At 50.4% G+C, this 14,355-nt stretch overlaps 1 protein-coding gene across 1 annotated transcript in view; it reads left to right on the top strand.

Moving 5' to 3' along the window:
* GRIK4 (glutamate ionotropic receptor kainate type subunit 4) overlaps positions 1–14,355 on the top strand; it is a gene marked incomplete at its 5' end in the record, with an annotated part of 311,497 nt that overhangs the window by 236,360 nt on the left and 60,782 nt on the right. Inside the window, one exon of the mRNA XM_082626891.1 lies at positions 755–958. Coding sequence (XP_082483017.1) covers positions 755–958 — 204 coding nt within the window. The remainder of the gene's footprint in view (positions 1–754; positions 959–14,355) is intronic.

Here is a 14,355-nt window from a genome sequence, read left to right on the forward strand (position 1 = left end):
TATGTATGATGCACAGTCACCTCGTCCTGACACCCAAGGCCCACGCTGACCCTAATTCATCCTTCTAAATTTATCCACCACCCCTCCCCTCCACACAGCCCAGGCTCCCACTCAAGGGCAGCCCCATCATCCACCGAATGGGCCACGCTCCTTCTCACTCGGGATTTGGCCCTTGATCCTGCCTTTCCCCTGCCCATGAACAGCCCTCCATTCACACCACTTCCGTCTCTCAGTGTTCTGTCTTCCTCCGGAGCCCAGCTTGCATCCCACCTTCTCCATAGAACCTTCCCTGGATGTTTCACCAGAGAGACCCTCCTCCCAATGCTCACAGCTGGACGCCTCCTGCCTCGGGTTTGCGGTTGTTCTGTGCATGTAAGAGTCTCGCTTGCTCTGTTGTCAGCATCCTTGTATCTCAGAATCTGCCGTGATCCATCTATGTGGAATAAACAAAGGAAGGGGACAAAAAAGGAAGGAATGAAATGCAGGGTGGGGTCAGATGATGACCTCAAACAAGGTGGAGGGGCTTCCACTGGACCCTCTGTGCAGTGGGACTCTTATGTGTTCCAGGTAAGAGAAGTGCCTTGAAGTCAGGGAGGAGAGCTCACTGCCACCTCCGAAGTACCCCATTACCCAAGCCACTTCCCTCCTTCCACCCTATCTTCTTCCCAACCTCCTGTGTCCCCGACCCCCTCGTCATGTGTGGCTGAGACACCAGGGCTAAGATGAGAATGACAGCTGCCCAGTTTTGCTGCAGGAAAACCCGTATTTAATGCTGAAGGGAAACCACCAGGAGATGGAAGGCAATGACCGCTACGAGGGCTTCTGCGTGGACATGCTCAAGGAGCTGGCGGAGATCCTCCGGTTCAACTACAAGATCCGCCTGGTCGGGGACGGCGTGTACGGCGTGCCCGAGGCCAATGGCACCTGGACGGGAATGGTCGGGGAGCTGATCGCTCGGGTAAGGAAAGAACAGGTGATTTGGATTTGGGGGTGGGCTGGGGGGGCAGCTGGAAGGACAGGAGGTTGTGCCGTAAGCTCATGAATCCTCCATTTATTCGTCCATCAGTCATGCAGTTTTCATTTATTTGTCCATTCATTGCACAAATCTTTCCTGAGCTGGCAACGAGCCAGGCCCTGGTAATATACGTTGGCAAATAAGACCACCTTGATCCCTGCCCTGTGGCTCTCCCGGTCTCAATCCAGCACCTGTAACAGGTAACGGAGGCCTTGATCGCTGAACATGGCTTAGAGAATTGGGGTTCCATTCTCGGATAATCCAGGTGCATTTTGTTTGTTCTGATTATTTTTTTGGTCATCAGCACCTTGGGCAGAGCTTGGACAGGCCCTGGGAGAGTCGAACACACCCACATCCGTTGACTTTGACACTTGAGAAGCACCGTCAAGGAGACATGGTTAAATAACAGGGGAAAAGGGATCCCCTGTCAGAGGAGTTGGTCACAGTTATGGCTGTTTCGTTACTTCTATGCCCTGCTCTCCTTAATGTGCTTTTACGGACCCAGGGCCAAGGTGCACTTGGGCAGACTGTGGATTTTCAGGGTGCATGTGGAGACTCAATTAAAACTCAGGTGAGCGTCTTAGGGAGTCAGTCGTCGTTAGGTTAGAGCAAGGCTGTAGAAAGTTCTTCCAGGGGCAGAGCTCTTGTTTTCTTGGTATATACTGTTACCATCTGTAAAAATTAAGTTGGTTGTTACTAATTCACTGTCCATATTCCCATAACTGAGTTTTTTCTGCTCAGGAAAGGTGATGGGTATCCAATGTGGACAGCACAGACCTAGGTTCTTATGGGTTGGTTCTTGAACCAGTCCATACCTCTCCATGCCTCCCAAGTGCAGAAGGAGTCCCTGCAGCCTCCCAGCCAGTGCCAAAGTGCAGGGTGCTTTACATACATTATCTCTAATCCTCTGGGAATGTACCTTTTAGTTAGTTGCTATCCTCATTTTACAAATGCGCCCCCTGAACTCAGAGAGCTAAAAGGACTTGTCTGCAGCCACACAGTTAGGGTGAGACGGGGCTGGGATTTGAACCCAGATTGGTCTAACTCCAGAACCCACATTCTTCCCACCTCAGAACACGACCTCAGCTGGACTGGGATGTCACCAGGAAAGGTCTGCATAAGTCTAGGCCCTTCCTTCTCTCCTTCCTTTTTATCTTCCCTCCCTTTCACTCTTGCTTGCTTTTTTCTTTCCTTCCTTCTTTTCTCCCTCCTCTTTATCCATTGAATTAGTATGATCTTAACCCTTTATAGGTACCAAACTTGGGGTAAAATATACATTTTTTAAATCCTAGTCTTCAAGGATAAAAGTGTTAGGGTATTAAATAAGTAATCCTTGGCAATGCATGATGAAAAGTTCTGTACAGACAAAAGCATGGAGAAGGTAATTAAGAGCTGAGGTGGGACGGTGGTGAGGGGTTTGCGTGACAGCATTTGCAGTGACCCAGCGGGGTCAGTGGCAAGACTTGTTCAGGGAGACGGTGAACTGTCCAGTTCCTAGAGTCCAGAGGGAGGCTTTGCTGTCAGGGAGAGGCTTGCAAACAATCAACAGAAGGTTGCAGAAGGCTCAGGAAGCCCTGGGAGCCTCTCACAGGGGCAGAGTGGGAGGGTGAAGACTTCTTCAGGGAGCTGTCTGCTGTCTTTGAGACTCAAGCCCCTAGCTGACGATGCCCACGCTTCCTTCCGCAGAAAAGGATGTGCTGCTTTTCTCGAAGTCCCAGAGCCCCTCCTGAGGCAGTCCTCTTGTTTGGATCCCCTGGTAGAGATGCAGTCCAGTGGTTAAACCCCAGAAAGCTGAAATGCTAGGCCTTTTCCTTCCCTTCTTACCGACGTACTCTGTCACCTTGAGCCTGTTTCTTCAGCCCCCTTGGCCTTCCTGGTGATTGGTGGGGTGACTTCAGGGATGTCAGAGTCAGTACACAGCCATCCCCTTATCAACCCCCAAATGAGCTGTGACACGGACTGGCAGGAAGAGGAGAGGAATCCAAGACTCAAGGACGTGCAGCTTCGTACTGAACGACTTGGGCAATCAGACAGGATCTTAAAATTCACTCCAGGTCGGCTTTCAAGTCAAAACACTGCTGCTTTGGTCTCATCAAGGTTTGACTGCGCAGTATTAATTAATTAACTAATTAACCCATTCGTTCAATACAGATCCATCGAACACTTTCCTCTTTCCTAGACAATGGAGATACAATGGGGGACAACATAAACGTACTCACTACCCTCATGATCTTACTAGTGAGAGACAGATATTAATGAATGATCACAGTAGGATATTATTAACACACTGTGTTAAGTACAAAGAAAGGGGAAGTAGAAGGAGCTATGAGAGGGTACCTGGGGGGGAGGGGTCCAGCCTTGAGAGGCAAGGGGACAGGGGAGGGAAGGCTTCCCTTGGGAAATGATGTTTGAGCTGATGTGTGAAGAGTGAGAAGAGCATTTCTGCTAGAAGGTCACCTGAATGCCACGGAGTGGGGGCTGATTCTGGGCAGGAGTGCGTGACCCCAGCCCCGCTCTGCCCCGGGGTTCAACGCTTTGATGTGTCTGCCCCAGTGTTCCCCTAGGATCACAATAGTCCTAAAGCCTGCATCCTTCCTGTATGACCACTTCCCCAAGCTGCACAGGAACAAGTCAGAGGTTGTAACAGTAGAGCCTTGGGGCTACTTGATGTCCCAAGTGGAAGAGACCTCAGAGGTCACTGCACCTAAATCTGTCACTTATACAGATGAGGAAATACAGGCTCAGAGAGCTTAAGTAACCTGCCAAAGATCGCAGAGCTGGTGAGTTTAGAGCCAGCATTTAAGCCCTTGTCTGACTTCAGTGCTCGTGGTCTGAGAGGGTGAATCTTGAAGTTAGACCTCACATCAGTTCACCCCCTCACTAGCCGGGTGTTTCTTAGGCAACTTACTTTATCCTTTCCACTCCATCCCCCAAGGCTTCAGTGTTTATTTAGAAAGAAGTTTTGTAAGGATTTAAAATAACATACACGTGAGTATGCGCACACACATAGAAAGTTTGACATACAGGAATCTGGTTTTTTAGAGAGTCTGAGGAATGCAGTAGCTTCCTGGATGTGGGAGTGACGTGTAGTAAAGAATAGAGGCCTGGGTCGTCTCCACTGGGCGTTCTAGAGCCTCAGTCTTCCACATCCATTGTCACCTGCTTTTTTTTTTTTTTAACATCTTTATTGGAGTATAATGGCTTTACAGTGGTGTGTTAGTTTCTGCTGTATAACAAAGTGAATCAGCTCTATGTACACATATATCCCGCTATGCCCTCCATTGTCACCTGCTTATCCAAGACCGTTGCGGTTTGGACATGTGGCGTGTTGGTTGCAGAAGAGCATTCAAGCATATTTTCTGCTTATGTTTAGAAATCATCAGAGCATGTCTTTTGGTGTAAATCCCATTAGAAGTAGGAGTGTGGTTGGAGTGAAAACAAGTGGATTCACATAAGATGGGCCAGGTGTCTGGCCTCTCACCCCCAGGGCTGTGTCTGGGCAGGGGAGATGAGAACCGTGTCTGTTTGGGAGCCTCTTGGGTTTGCATTTATTTTGCTCCAGTCACATCCTTCACAGCTGAGCCCACAGCAGGCCTGCACAGAAGTGATGGTGTGTCTTGGTGGAGGTATACTTGGCAGAGAGGGGGAGACGGGCTAGAGCAGCTTGAGGAAGAAAATGCCCTCAGGACAGCCTCAGCATCCTCCTGTATCACCCCAATAAATTTATTTAAAGTGAGCTTTTAATTGAAATTGTTCAAGGTATTCAGATACAAAGTTGAATGAGGTAGTCCCTAGGTCACTATGTGATGGGGGACCAGTTGGGTAAAAGGAGAGCGAGAAAGGCTAGGATGGGGAGGTATAGGGGATGGTGAGAGGACTGGAGGAGGGCCTCCTGACTGCTTGTGATGTGTAGGGAAGACGCCTGAAGGAGGTGATGCTTGACTTGAATCTTTAAGGACCAGGACACGTTGGCCAGGGAGAGGAGGGACATGGAGAGAGAAGAACATGCCAGGAGGGAAGGAACCAGGGTCCAAGGCATGGAGACAGGAAGGTGCATGGTAGTTTCCGTTTCAGGTCACTATACCTGGAACAGAGCATGGTGGGAAGCGAGGCTAGGAAGTGGGCCGTGCTCACTGATGACGGTCCTATATGACCTTCTACAGCATGGAACGTGGAGGGGAGGGACAAGCCTGGAGCTAGGGGAACCGGGTAGAAGGCTCATGTTGCTGCAACAGTTGATGACAACCAAAAGTAACTTAGGAGTTAGAAGAAGGTACATATTCCGAGGCTATCTTTAAAGGTAACAGTTTTTCTTTTACATAGAGGTATGCAGTCTTTACAAAATATATATGTTTTAAAAGACAAAAAATTACTTGTAATTCCACCATCTAGTAATACCCATGGTTAACATTTCAATATGGTCTCTTCTGATTTCTTAATGAGTATATACTTTACACCCGTTTTTTCTTAAATGGGATCATAGTGCCTATGCTCTTTTGTAACCTGTTGAAACTATTTAACAGATAAATCATCAGGACTCGGGGACCAAATGGATGTGGCCAAGCGGAGAGGGACAAGAGTAGGATGACACCCAGGTTTCTGACGTGGACGTCTGGGTGGGTGGTGGTGCCAGTCATGGAGGTGGAAAGTTCAGGAGAACAATAGGTCTGGGAGGAAAGAGGGGGATGATTGCAGCTTTGAAAATGGTAACTTCGAAAAGCCTTTTGGACACGCAGGTAGGGATATTCAGCAAAAGTTGGCTAGAGTGGGCTCAGCGGATCAAAGTTCTAGGTGCTGGAGTGGATGTAGGTGGTTACTGAAGCTGTGAGGAGAGAAGGAATCCCCAGGGAGAAAATCATACGTTCAAGAGGGAGGTGAGGGAGGAGAGCCTGTGAAGGCTGCTGAGGGAGAGTGGATAAAGAAGTCCCCCACCTCTTGAAAGGAAGTACAGAAGAGCCTTCATCAGATTTAGCAGTGCAGAAGCCACGGACAAGAGCGGTTTCAGTGGGTGGCTGGATTGAAATCAGACTGCAATGGTTGAATCATTGTGTAAGACTCTTCAAAGAAGCTTCGCTCTTATGGGAAAGCAAGATAAAAGGTTGTAGCTAGAAGGAGCTGTGGACCTGGGAGGTTGGCCCTTGTTTAAAATGAAATCGCTTATGGAAGTGGCTGCTGGGAGTTGAGAATGCATCTCTTAGGGACTGAGGAGAGACAGGAACGGTCATGTGGCTGGAGCATCGTGGCGGGGGGGCGGGGGGCGGGGAATGACAGTCAAAGTGGGCAGGACAGAGAGGGTGGGGGAACGGCGCATTCATGAAGGGGTCTGGAGTCCTTGCCAAGACACGAGCACTTCTCCCCGCAGTGGATAACTGGGAAGCACTGCAGTCAGGTGTGTGTCTGTCCTGGGTGTCGTCCTAGTCGCCCCCCACATTTGTGCACTGATTTCTTTTTTTTTTTTTTTTTTTTTTTGCGGCACACGGGCCTCTCACTGTTGTGGCCTCTCCCGTTGCGGAGCACAGGCTCCGGACGCGTAGGCTCAGTGGCCATGGCTCACGGGCTCAGCCGCTCCGCGGCATGTGGGATCTTCCCGGACCGGGGCACGAACCCGTGTCCCCTGCATCGGCAGGCGGACTCTCAACCACTACGCCCCCATGGAAGCCCCTGTGCACTGATTTCATGTTTGAAACTGCTTTCACAGCATTGGCTCTTTATCCCCCACAATGGTTCTGCGAAGTGAATATCCTTATCCCCGTCCTATGGGTGAGCAACCTGAGGCTTAGAAATACAAATGATTCACCCAAGGTCCCACAGCCAGCGAATGGGCACCTGAGTCCTCATCCACAGCATATGGCCTCTCCTGCTGGAATTACAGCCTCGTCTGCCTCCAGTCACAAATGGCGTCCCCTCCTGAGAGGTCCTTCTAGGCAGAACATTTGGAGGATGCCCAGAATTTGGTACCCATGTCTGATTCTGGCCCATAAAGGGATTGCACTTTATCTTTAAAGCGGAAGAGCTGGACGGATGAGCTCTCTGACCCCTTCTCCTCTCCCCCAGTGTGTGTGAGGCATCCTTGTCAGTTCAGCCCTGAGCACTGGTATCCTGGAAGGCGAGAGACTGCATTTCACATCCTTGGGGTCCAGCTTGGGAGAGAGCAAAGCACATTCAGGAAGAGAGAGACCCCCCTCAAGCTTCAAAGCTCAGAACCAAGTACCCTGTTGGCATCCAACGCCATGCTGGCAGAACGGCCCGTTTAGGTTCAAAGAGAAAAGGGCTTTAGAAGGCTTAGATTCAAGGCTCATAAGCTTTGGACATTGAATAGCTCTGACCCATGACATTTTGATGAATTAAGTGTAAATGAAGCTGAAATACCTCATTCCATTTCCCCTCCTGGTTCCCTGGGAGAAAGCATTGTGGAGAGAGTTTGCCAGAGACTTGGTAGGGTGGGCTGTCTGTGGCCTTAATCCACTGGGAGCGTTGTCCAGAGACATTTTGCTGAACGAAAAATAAAAAATAAAATTAAAAAAAAAATACAACTAGTCCCCTGGGATTCTTTTTCACCTTGAAGCCAGAGACTATTTTAACTGCAAATAGGTCATAGAATTCTATTCTTTAAAATCAAGGTACAGATCCAGGGACTAAAACTGAAAGCTCGACTCATTCCGCCTGTGACAGCCAGACTCAGGGACGGCTTTCTTCTCCTCCTTAAAGCCTGGTCTATGCATTTACTCAAATAGGAAGAGGTCGGGGCTTCCCTGGTGGCGCAGTGGTTGAGAGTCCACCTGCTGATGCAGGGGACACGGGTTCGTGCCCCGGTCCGGGAAGATCCCACATGCCGCGGAGCGGCTGAGCCCGTGAGCCATGGCCACTGAGCCTGCGCGTCTGGAGCCTGTGCTCCGCAACGGGAGACGCCACAGCGGTGAGAGCCCTGCATACCACATAAAAAATAAAAAGATAAAAATAAGAAGAGGTGAGCTCCAATTTTAATTCAACAATTCATTCATTCACTCATTCATTCCTTCCTTCATTCATCAAAGTGCTCCCTTTCTGACAAGCACCATGTGGATGTGAGGGGTTGCTGGTAAGGAATTCAGGATCTACTCAAAGAGGTAAACCAAGAACTCCCGTACAGTGTGATACATGCTCTATTCATAATATTAATAATGATCAGAATGACGATGGCTGACATTACTAAGTGTTTCCCGTGGGCCAGGCACTGTTTTCAGGGCTTGACTATACTAACTCATTTAGTCCTCACAGTCACTGAATGTTGCAGGTGAGGAAACTGAGTCGCAAAGCAGATAAGGAACCTGTTCACAGTCACGTGGGCAGTGAGTGGCAGGGGTAGGTCTGGTGGAAGCACCGTCAAGGTATGTACAGGTATGAACAGGGAAGGGCTCACCCAGAAAAGGACCACTGAACAGAGTACTGAGGGTGGAGAAGCATCATCTCAGCAGAAAAGAATATTCTAGGTGCAGCAAAGGCTGAGATCATGCCAGGCAGCGTGAGTGGTTCTGTGCGGCTGGCGTCAGGTGCCGCAGGGAGTGGAGGAGAAGAGTGCTGTAGGCAGGGGCCAGTCGTGACGGGATTTAAATGGTTGGATACTTAAACTGTGTCCAGAGAGCTAATGGGGAGCTGTTGAAGAGTGAGGCGGTCTGTTGTTTTTATTCCAGGAGGGGAGGAGGGGCGAAATTGGCATTGATTCCGGAAGGTTATTCCGACAGGGAGAGGGGGATGGGTTGGAGGTGGGAACACCAGATACAGGTATACTCATCAGATGGTGGTCCAGTGATGCAGGGGGACGGGATGGGGCCCGAAGGAAGGCAATGGCGGTGAGGATGCCCAGGAGAAAATTGCGACGGTGTGGGGTCTCAGCATTTAATTCTAGGACCTACTCCGTGAGGGAGCCCCCCCTTTCCTGGAGACTTTTAAGCATGGGTTCAGCTCATCCTGCCTCTCGGGAGAAGAGGGAGGGCTGTTTGACTCTGAGCAAGGTCCTTCCTGGAATGGCTTCTTGAGGGATGCGTGTCAAGCAGCGGTCCCTGCATACCACCCCCCAAGACCTGGGAAGGGAGGAAATCCATCTTGTCTGGTTCATTATCCACAGGCTGTTGTCCTTGAGAATAAAAGGGCCAGAGCCCTGGGCTGCCTCTTGGACCACAACTGCCTTTGCTGTCCATCTCTCATCAGACTTTCCCTTTACAACTCTCTGCCTCATTTTGAGTTCTCAGAGGTTCTTTTCTGTCACTTGAGTCCCTTCACCCACCTGATAAAAAGCCAATAAAGGCGGTTTTGAGACTGCAGCCGCACTGCCTTTCTTCTGAGATGACTGTATCTGCCGCCGCCCATGCAGCTGGGCTCTGCTGTCTGCCTCTGTGGCTGCTTCCCTCTCTCTGCGTTCAGGGCTGAGGTGCACAGCCCCCAGAAGACTGCGGCTGGGCCTCTGGAGCCCCAGCCTGCAATGAATGGGAACCTCCCTACCTGTCTATCACCAGCTTTCAGTGAAGGGCTCCACCATGGGCCTTCAGATTTTCTTTTTCCTCTCCATTCCCATGGCTTTGTAGAGAATTAGAATGGGGGTGTCCCCTGCTGAAGGCACCTCTTCCTTGTTCAAAGCTGAGCCCCCAGGAGGGGGAGGGGGCCGGTGATGGCTGCTGACCAAGGGCCAGGCACTAGGCAGGAGCTCTGCACATGCTATTTCATTTATCTGTGCATGGCGGGGATTATGACTCCATTTTCCAGATGAAATGGAGGCTCAGAGAGTCAGCAATTAACCCAAGCTCAGACTCACAGCAAGCGGCCAGAGCCCAGACTCATACCCTATTCAGACCCCTGTCTTGTGCTCGTCTTACTGCATCACCAGGGGTGCGTGAGAACTGGTGGCTGGAACGGAGAGTGATTTTGGTTCAGCCTTCCTGTCCTCTGCGTCTACTTGCTAGGAGAATAGAGAGGAAGGGATAGGCTGGAGCAGGAGAATGGCAAAAAGAGAGGAGGTTCTGGGTGGCCAGTGTGAGAGGGTCACATGGATTACACTTACATCCTCAACCCTGTTATCCAGGAAGTGGGTGTTATAACTACTTCCTTTTTATAGACTAAGATGCACAGCCCCAGAGAGGCCAGCACCTGGAAGTGCTAGGATTTGCAACCAGGTCCCTTTCCTCTAGGAGCTGTCCAGCAAGAAGGGCAGGCAGACGGCGGAAAGTATTTTAACCCAGGGTTGTACAGGGTAAGTGCTCGGTTACCAATACAAACTGCATCATATTTAAAGAGCAGAGTAGGAGGCAGAAATTACTTCCAAACGGGGACCTCTGGGACGGGTTCTTAGTGGCAGTGAGGGCACCAGCTCCTTGCAGGCAAGCACAGTATCTTATTCATCCTGATATCCATGTGCACCTAACACAGTGCCTGGGACACAGGAAGGTGCTAACAACTAGTTCCCTCGGATCATGCAGAGCAAGGCACCAGCTGATAAGCGTGCCTTGAATACACTTAGAGAGTTCGTTCCTTAACAGGTTTCTATCAACCCAACTGTCAACCTGAGGCTTAGAAAACAGGGCCGTCGACTGATTAATCAATCAGCAGGTAGTAATTTAACACAGTGAGTCAGCTACTGTGCTAGAGGTTTGGGGTCAAAGGACAGATGAGATTCGGTTCTGTCTCTGAAAGCTTACAGACGAGGTGGTATAGAGGTAGGCAGAGAACAGACACGTAAAAGAAACGTGTGCTCTAGCGTGGGCATGAGAGAGGGGAGCAGGTTGCTAGGGGAGCCCTAAGCAGGGCAGGACCAAGGAATGACATTGTACGTCGCCTGTGAGGCTGCATAGCTTACATTCTCATCTCCCAAGAAGCAGTGTCAAGCCAGTTCCCTCCCCAGGATCATAGCACATGAGGCCCAGAGAAGGTCAGCCACAGATTCCGGAAAAGAGAGCAGAGCCTTTGCCTGGCTGTCCTGAGACCCCTGTGAGGGTTCTTTTCTGCTGAAGAAGTTGATATGGATGGGAATCCCAGGGGGCTTTGGAGTCCAGTTGCGTTCAGAGCTACCCCAGCAGCTCCAGACTGGAGACTCCTCCAAACGCCGTGGGTGTCTAGAAGCAGCCTGGGGAATTTGTCAAAAGGTTCACTTCTTGGGAATTATTTCCGCCTTCCCTGCAGAGTACCAGCTGTTAAGGGGAGTGAGGGTCTGCTAGGGAAATGAAAATGAATTAATTAAGGCATCTGAAAGCCTTCTGAGAGATTGGCTTGCTGTGACACAGAAGAGACAGACAGTAGGGGATTGATTGGGGGCAAGGGTAGGGAAGGAAGCTATGGAAAGTGGTATCTTAATATCTCCTAAGAATCCTCTGGTCCTGATTGCCCACCTCACATGGAGAGGTGAGGTGTCACCTGCAGGCTCAGCCATGCACCAGGCTGTGGTCTGAGGTCAGGGGTCATTTCAAGAGGTCCAGTTCAGCACGTGGACACTTAACCTCTGTCTTGTTCCCCAAAGCACCCAGTAATTCAGCTGCTGGTTATTCTCCAAAGCCTGAGTCTCTGATGTTCATAACCCTGGTTCTTGCACTGTCCCCTGCCCCAGGAGTAAGGATCCTATTCCTGAACCTGGGGCCAGGCCCTACTAATACTACTTATGTGCTTCCCGTCCTCGGGCAATATTATTTGGCCCTACATGCATTGATTCAACATTGGTGGTGACTTCAGGTTGAATAGGACCCAGTTTTTACTTCCACCGGGCTCATATTCTACCTGCATAGAGCCTCCAAGGATGGTTGTGCAGGTTGTATATAGTACAAGGGGTGAGAGGGGCCTGAAACCTGCCTCACGCTGCTTACCAAGCATGTGCTCTGGTTTGGGGCTCTATCCACCTGTAAATTTTCTTCCTTCAAAGATACCTTTAGTTTGCCAAGTTGTGTGCCCACTAAGTCTGCTAGGAGGATCAATTTCTATAATTTGTACAATGGCTTCAACTATACTAGGAATGAGGCTCAGTGTATAAAAATGATGAGACCACAGCATGTGCTATAAGCAAAATGGAATCATACACAAAATTTTATGGGAACACGGGAAAAAAGAAATAATTCAGCTCCAGAGAGCCAGGCAAGGCTTTAGAGCAGAGTTAACAATAATGATAGCTATTGTTTACTGAGTACCTACTACCTGCCAGGCATTTCTCATGCATCATTTCCTCTCTTACAAATAAATGTCATCATTCACAGTTTATAACGAGGATGCTGAGGTTAACTCCATCTTAACAGAGAGACTAACTCAGGGTCACACAGCTAACACATGACTGAACTGGAATTCAAAGCCAAGCCTGACATCAAAGTCCACTGTCATTCTAACACACTATGATGCCTCTAAGGGAAGTAACAGTCAAGTTGGACCTTGATGGATAAGTAGGAATTTGACAAGCCTCAAGCTGGAAAGAGTTGCAGGCAGAGGGAACTGTGTGGGCAAAGACACGGAGTTTGAAATATATGACACGTGCAAGGAACACGAATAGTGCGGTGTGTCTGCATCCTAGGTTGAAGAGAGGTCAGTTGCTTGAGGTGATGCTGGAGAGAGAGTCTGGGACAGACTGTGAAGATCATTGCAGGGAGTTTGGACCATATTTTAAAACTAGTAGGGAGTTGCTGGAGTCTCTTTAAGTGGGGCAGTGGTATGATTAGATCTTTGGTTTGGAAATCGATTCTAGAACAGTGGCTCTCAAAGTGGGGTTCTTGAACCAGCAGCATCAGGATCACCTAGGACTTGTCAGAAACCCAGATTCTGGGGTCCCATCCAGACCTACTGAATCAGACACTCTGGAGTGGGGCCCAGCAATGTGCATTTTCACAGGCCCTCCGGGTGGCTGTGATGCATGTTCAAGCTCGAGGACCACAGGTGCCCTTGGCATCCACTAAACTGGGTGGATGAACTGGGAGGAGCTAGGAGCAATGAGGCCAGTGCAGAAACTACTGAGTAATTCCAGTGAAGACTTGAGTGATGACGGCAGCAGTCACATCCGAGTGGCAGTGATGGATTCCACAGGAATTTCAGAGGTAAAATGGATGGGGCTTGCTTACTGAATGGAGAGAGAGCAGCGAGGTGGTATGGCGGGGGCAGAGGGGAGACTCTGGCTGACTCCTCGTCTCGGTTTTGGATGACAGGTGCCTGGTAGAGTCATGAACTGAGAAACAGTCCCTGGAAAAAAGAGTAGCTTTAGACGGCAAAGGTGCAGTTGATGACATGGGTCTGAAGTGCCGGCAGGACTTGGAGGTAGAGGAATATAGTACGTGGGGAAAGGTGGGTGAGGAAGGCCAGCGAGAGGGCAGAGCTGGGCCTGAGTTCCGTTTGGGGGTCGTCAGGGTGCAGGTGGTAGTGAAATCAGGGGGGCACTGAGCGTTCTCACCTATCCTCCAGCCCGTCCCCCCTGCCGGCCCCCCACGTGCAGATCCCTGCCCTCTGTGTGGGCTTGGACAAGCCACCCAGTGTTTCTGACCCACCCCACTCCACGTCTTCATCCTCAAAATGGACACAATAGCATCCAGCCCCGGGTTATTATGAGAAATCAATGAACTGTAGTCTCCTTGGTGTCCCTGGCATGTAGTGACTCTCAGAGAGACTCAGCCCCGTCCTCGCCTTCCCTGCCATCTGTTACCCAACTTTCCACCTAAGGCTTTGCTTGCACTTCCTCTCCAGGCCTAAAGCCCAGCTCCTCAGCTTCCCCTCCATCCATCCCCAAACACACACATACACAGGCCTGCCTGTGCACCTGCTCCCATGAGATGTGCTCTTCCAGGGCCAGGTCCTTCCTCTCCCAGGCTGGCCTGGGTTAATCCCCCCTTGCCACACCTGTCTGGACACTACAAAAGTGTAATCAATCAATACAAAACTGAAGCACCACGTGTCTGGTTGTGTTCCTGCGGAGCGAGCTCCAGCTGCCTTCTAAATGTTATCTGCAGCGGTGGCAGCTTGCCGGGCTTTTCTGACCCCCTGTCCTTACACTCTGCAGGAAAAGGGGGCACGAGGAGCAGGAATTCCCTCCAGAGGGATGGTCTCTGGGTCATCTCTTGGGGGAGAAGTCACCTCTGTTAGGTGAAAAGGTGGTGGCATTGATGGCAAGTACAAGTGTCCTTTTTTTCTTTTTTGTGGTACACAAGCCTCTCACTGCTGTGGCCTCTCCCGCTGCGGAGCACAGGCTCCGGACGCGCAGGCTCAGCGGCCATGGCTCACGGGCCCAGCTGCTCCGCGGCATGTGGGATCTTCCCGGACCGGGGCACAAACCCGTGTCCCCTGCATCGGCAGGCGGACCCTCAACCACTGCACCACCAGGGAAGCCCCAAGTGTCCTCTTGATCTTAGAAAAAA

This window comes from Mesoplodon mirus (assembly GCF_964341445.2).
Source record: "Mesoplodon mirus genome assembly, chromosome: 7".
In the NCBI taxonomy this organism is placed as follows: domain Eukaryota; kingdom Metazoa; phylum Chordata; class Mammalia; order Artiodactyla; family Ziphiidae; genus Mesoplodon; species Mesoplodon mirus.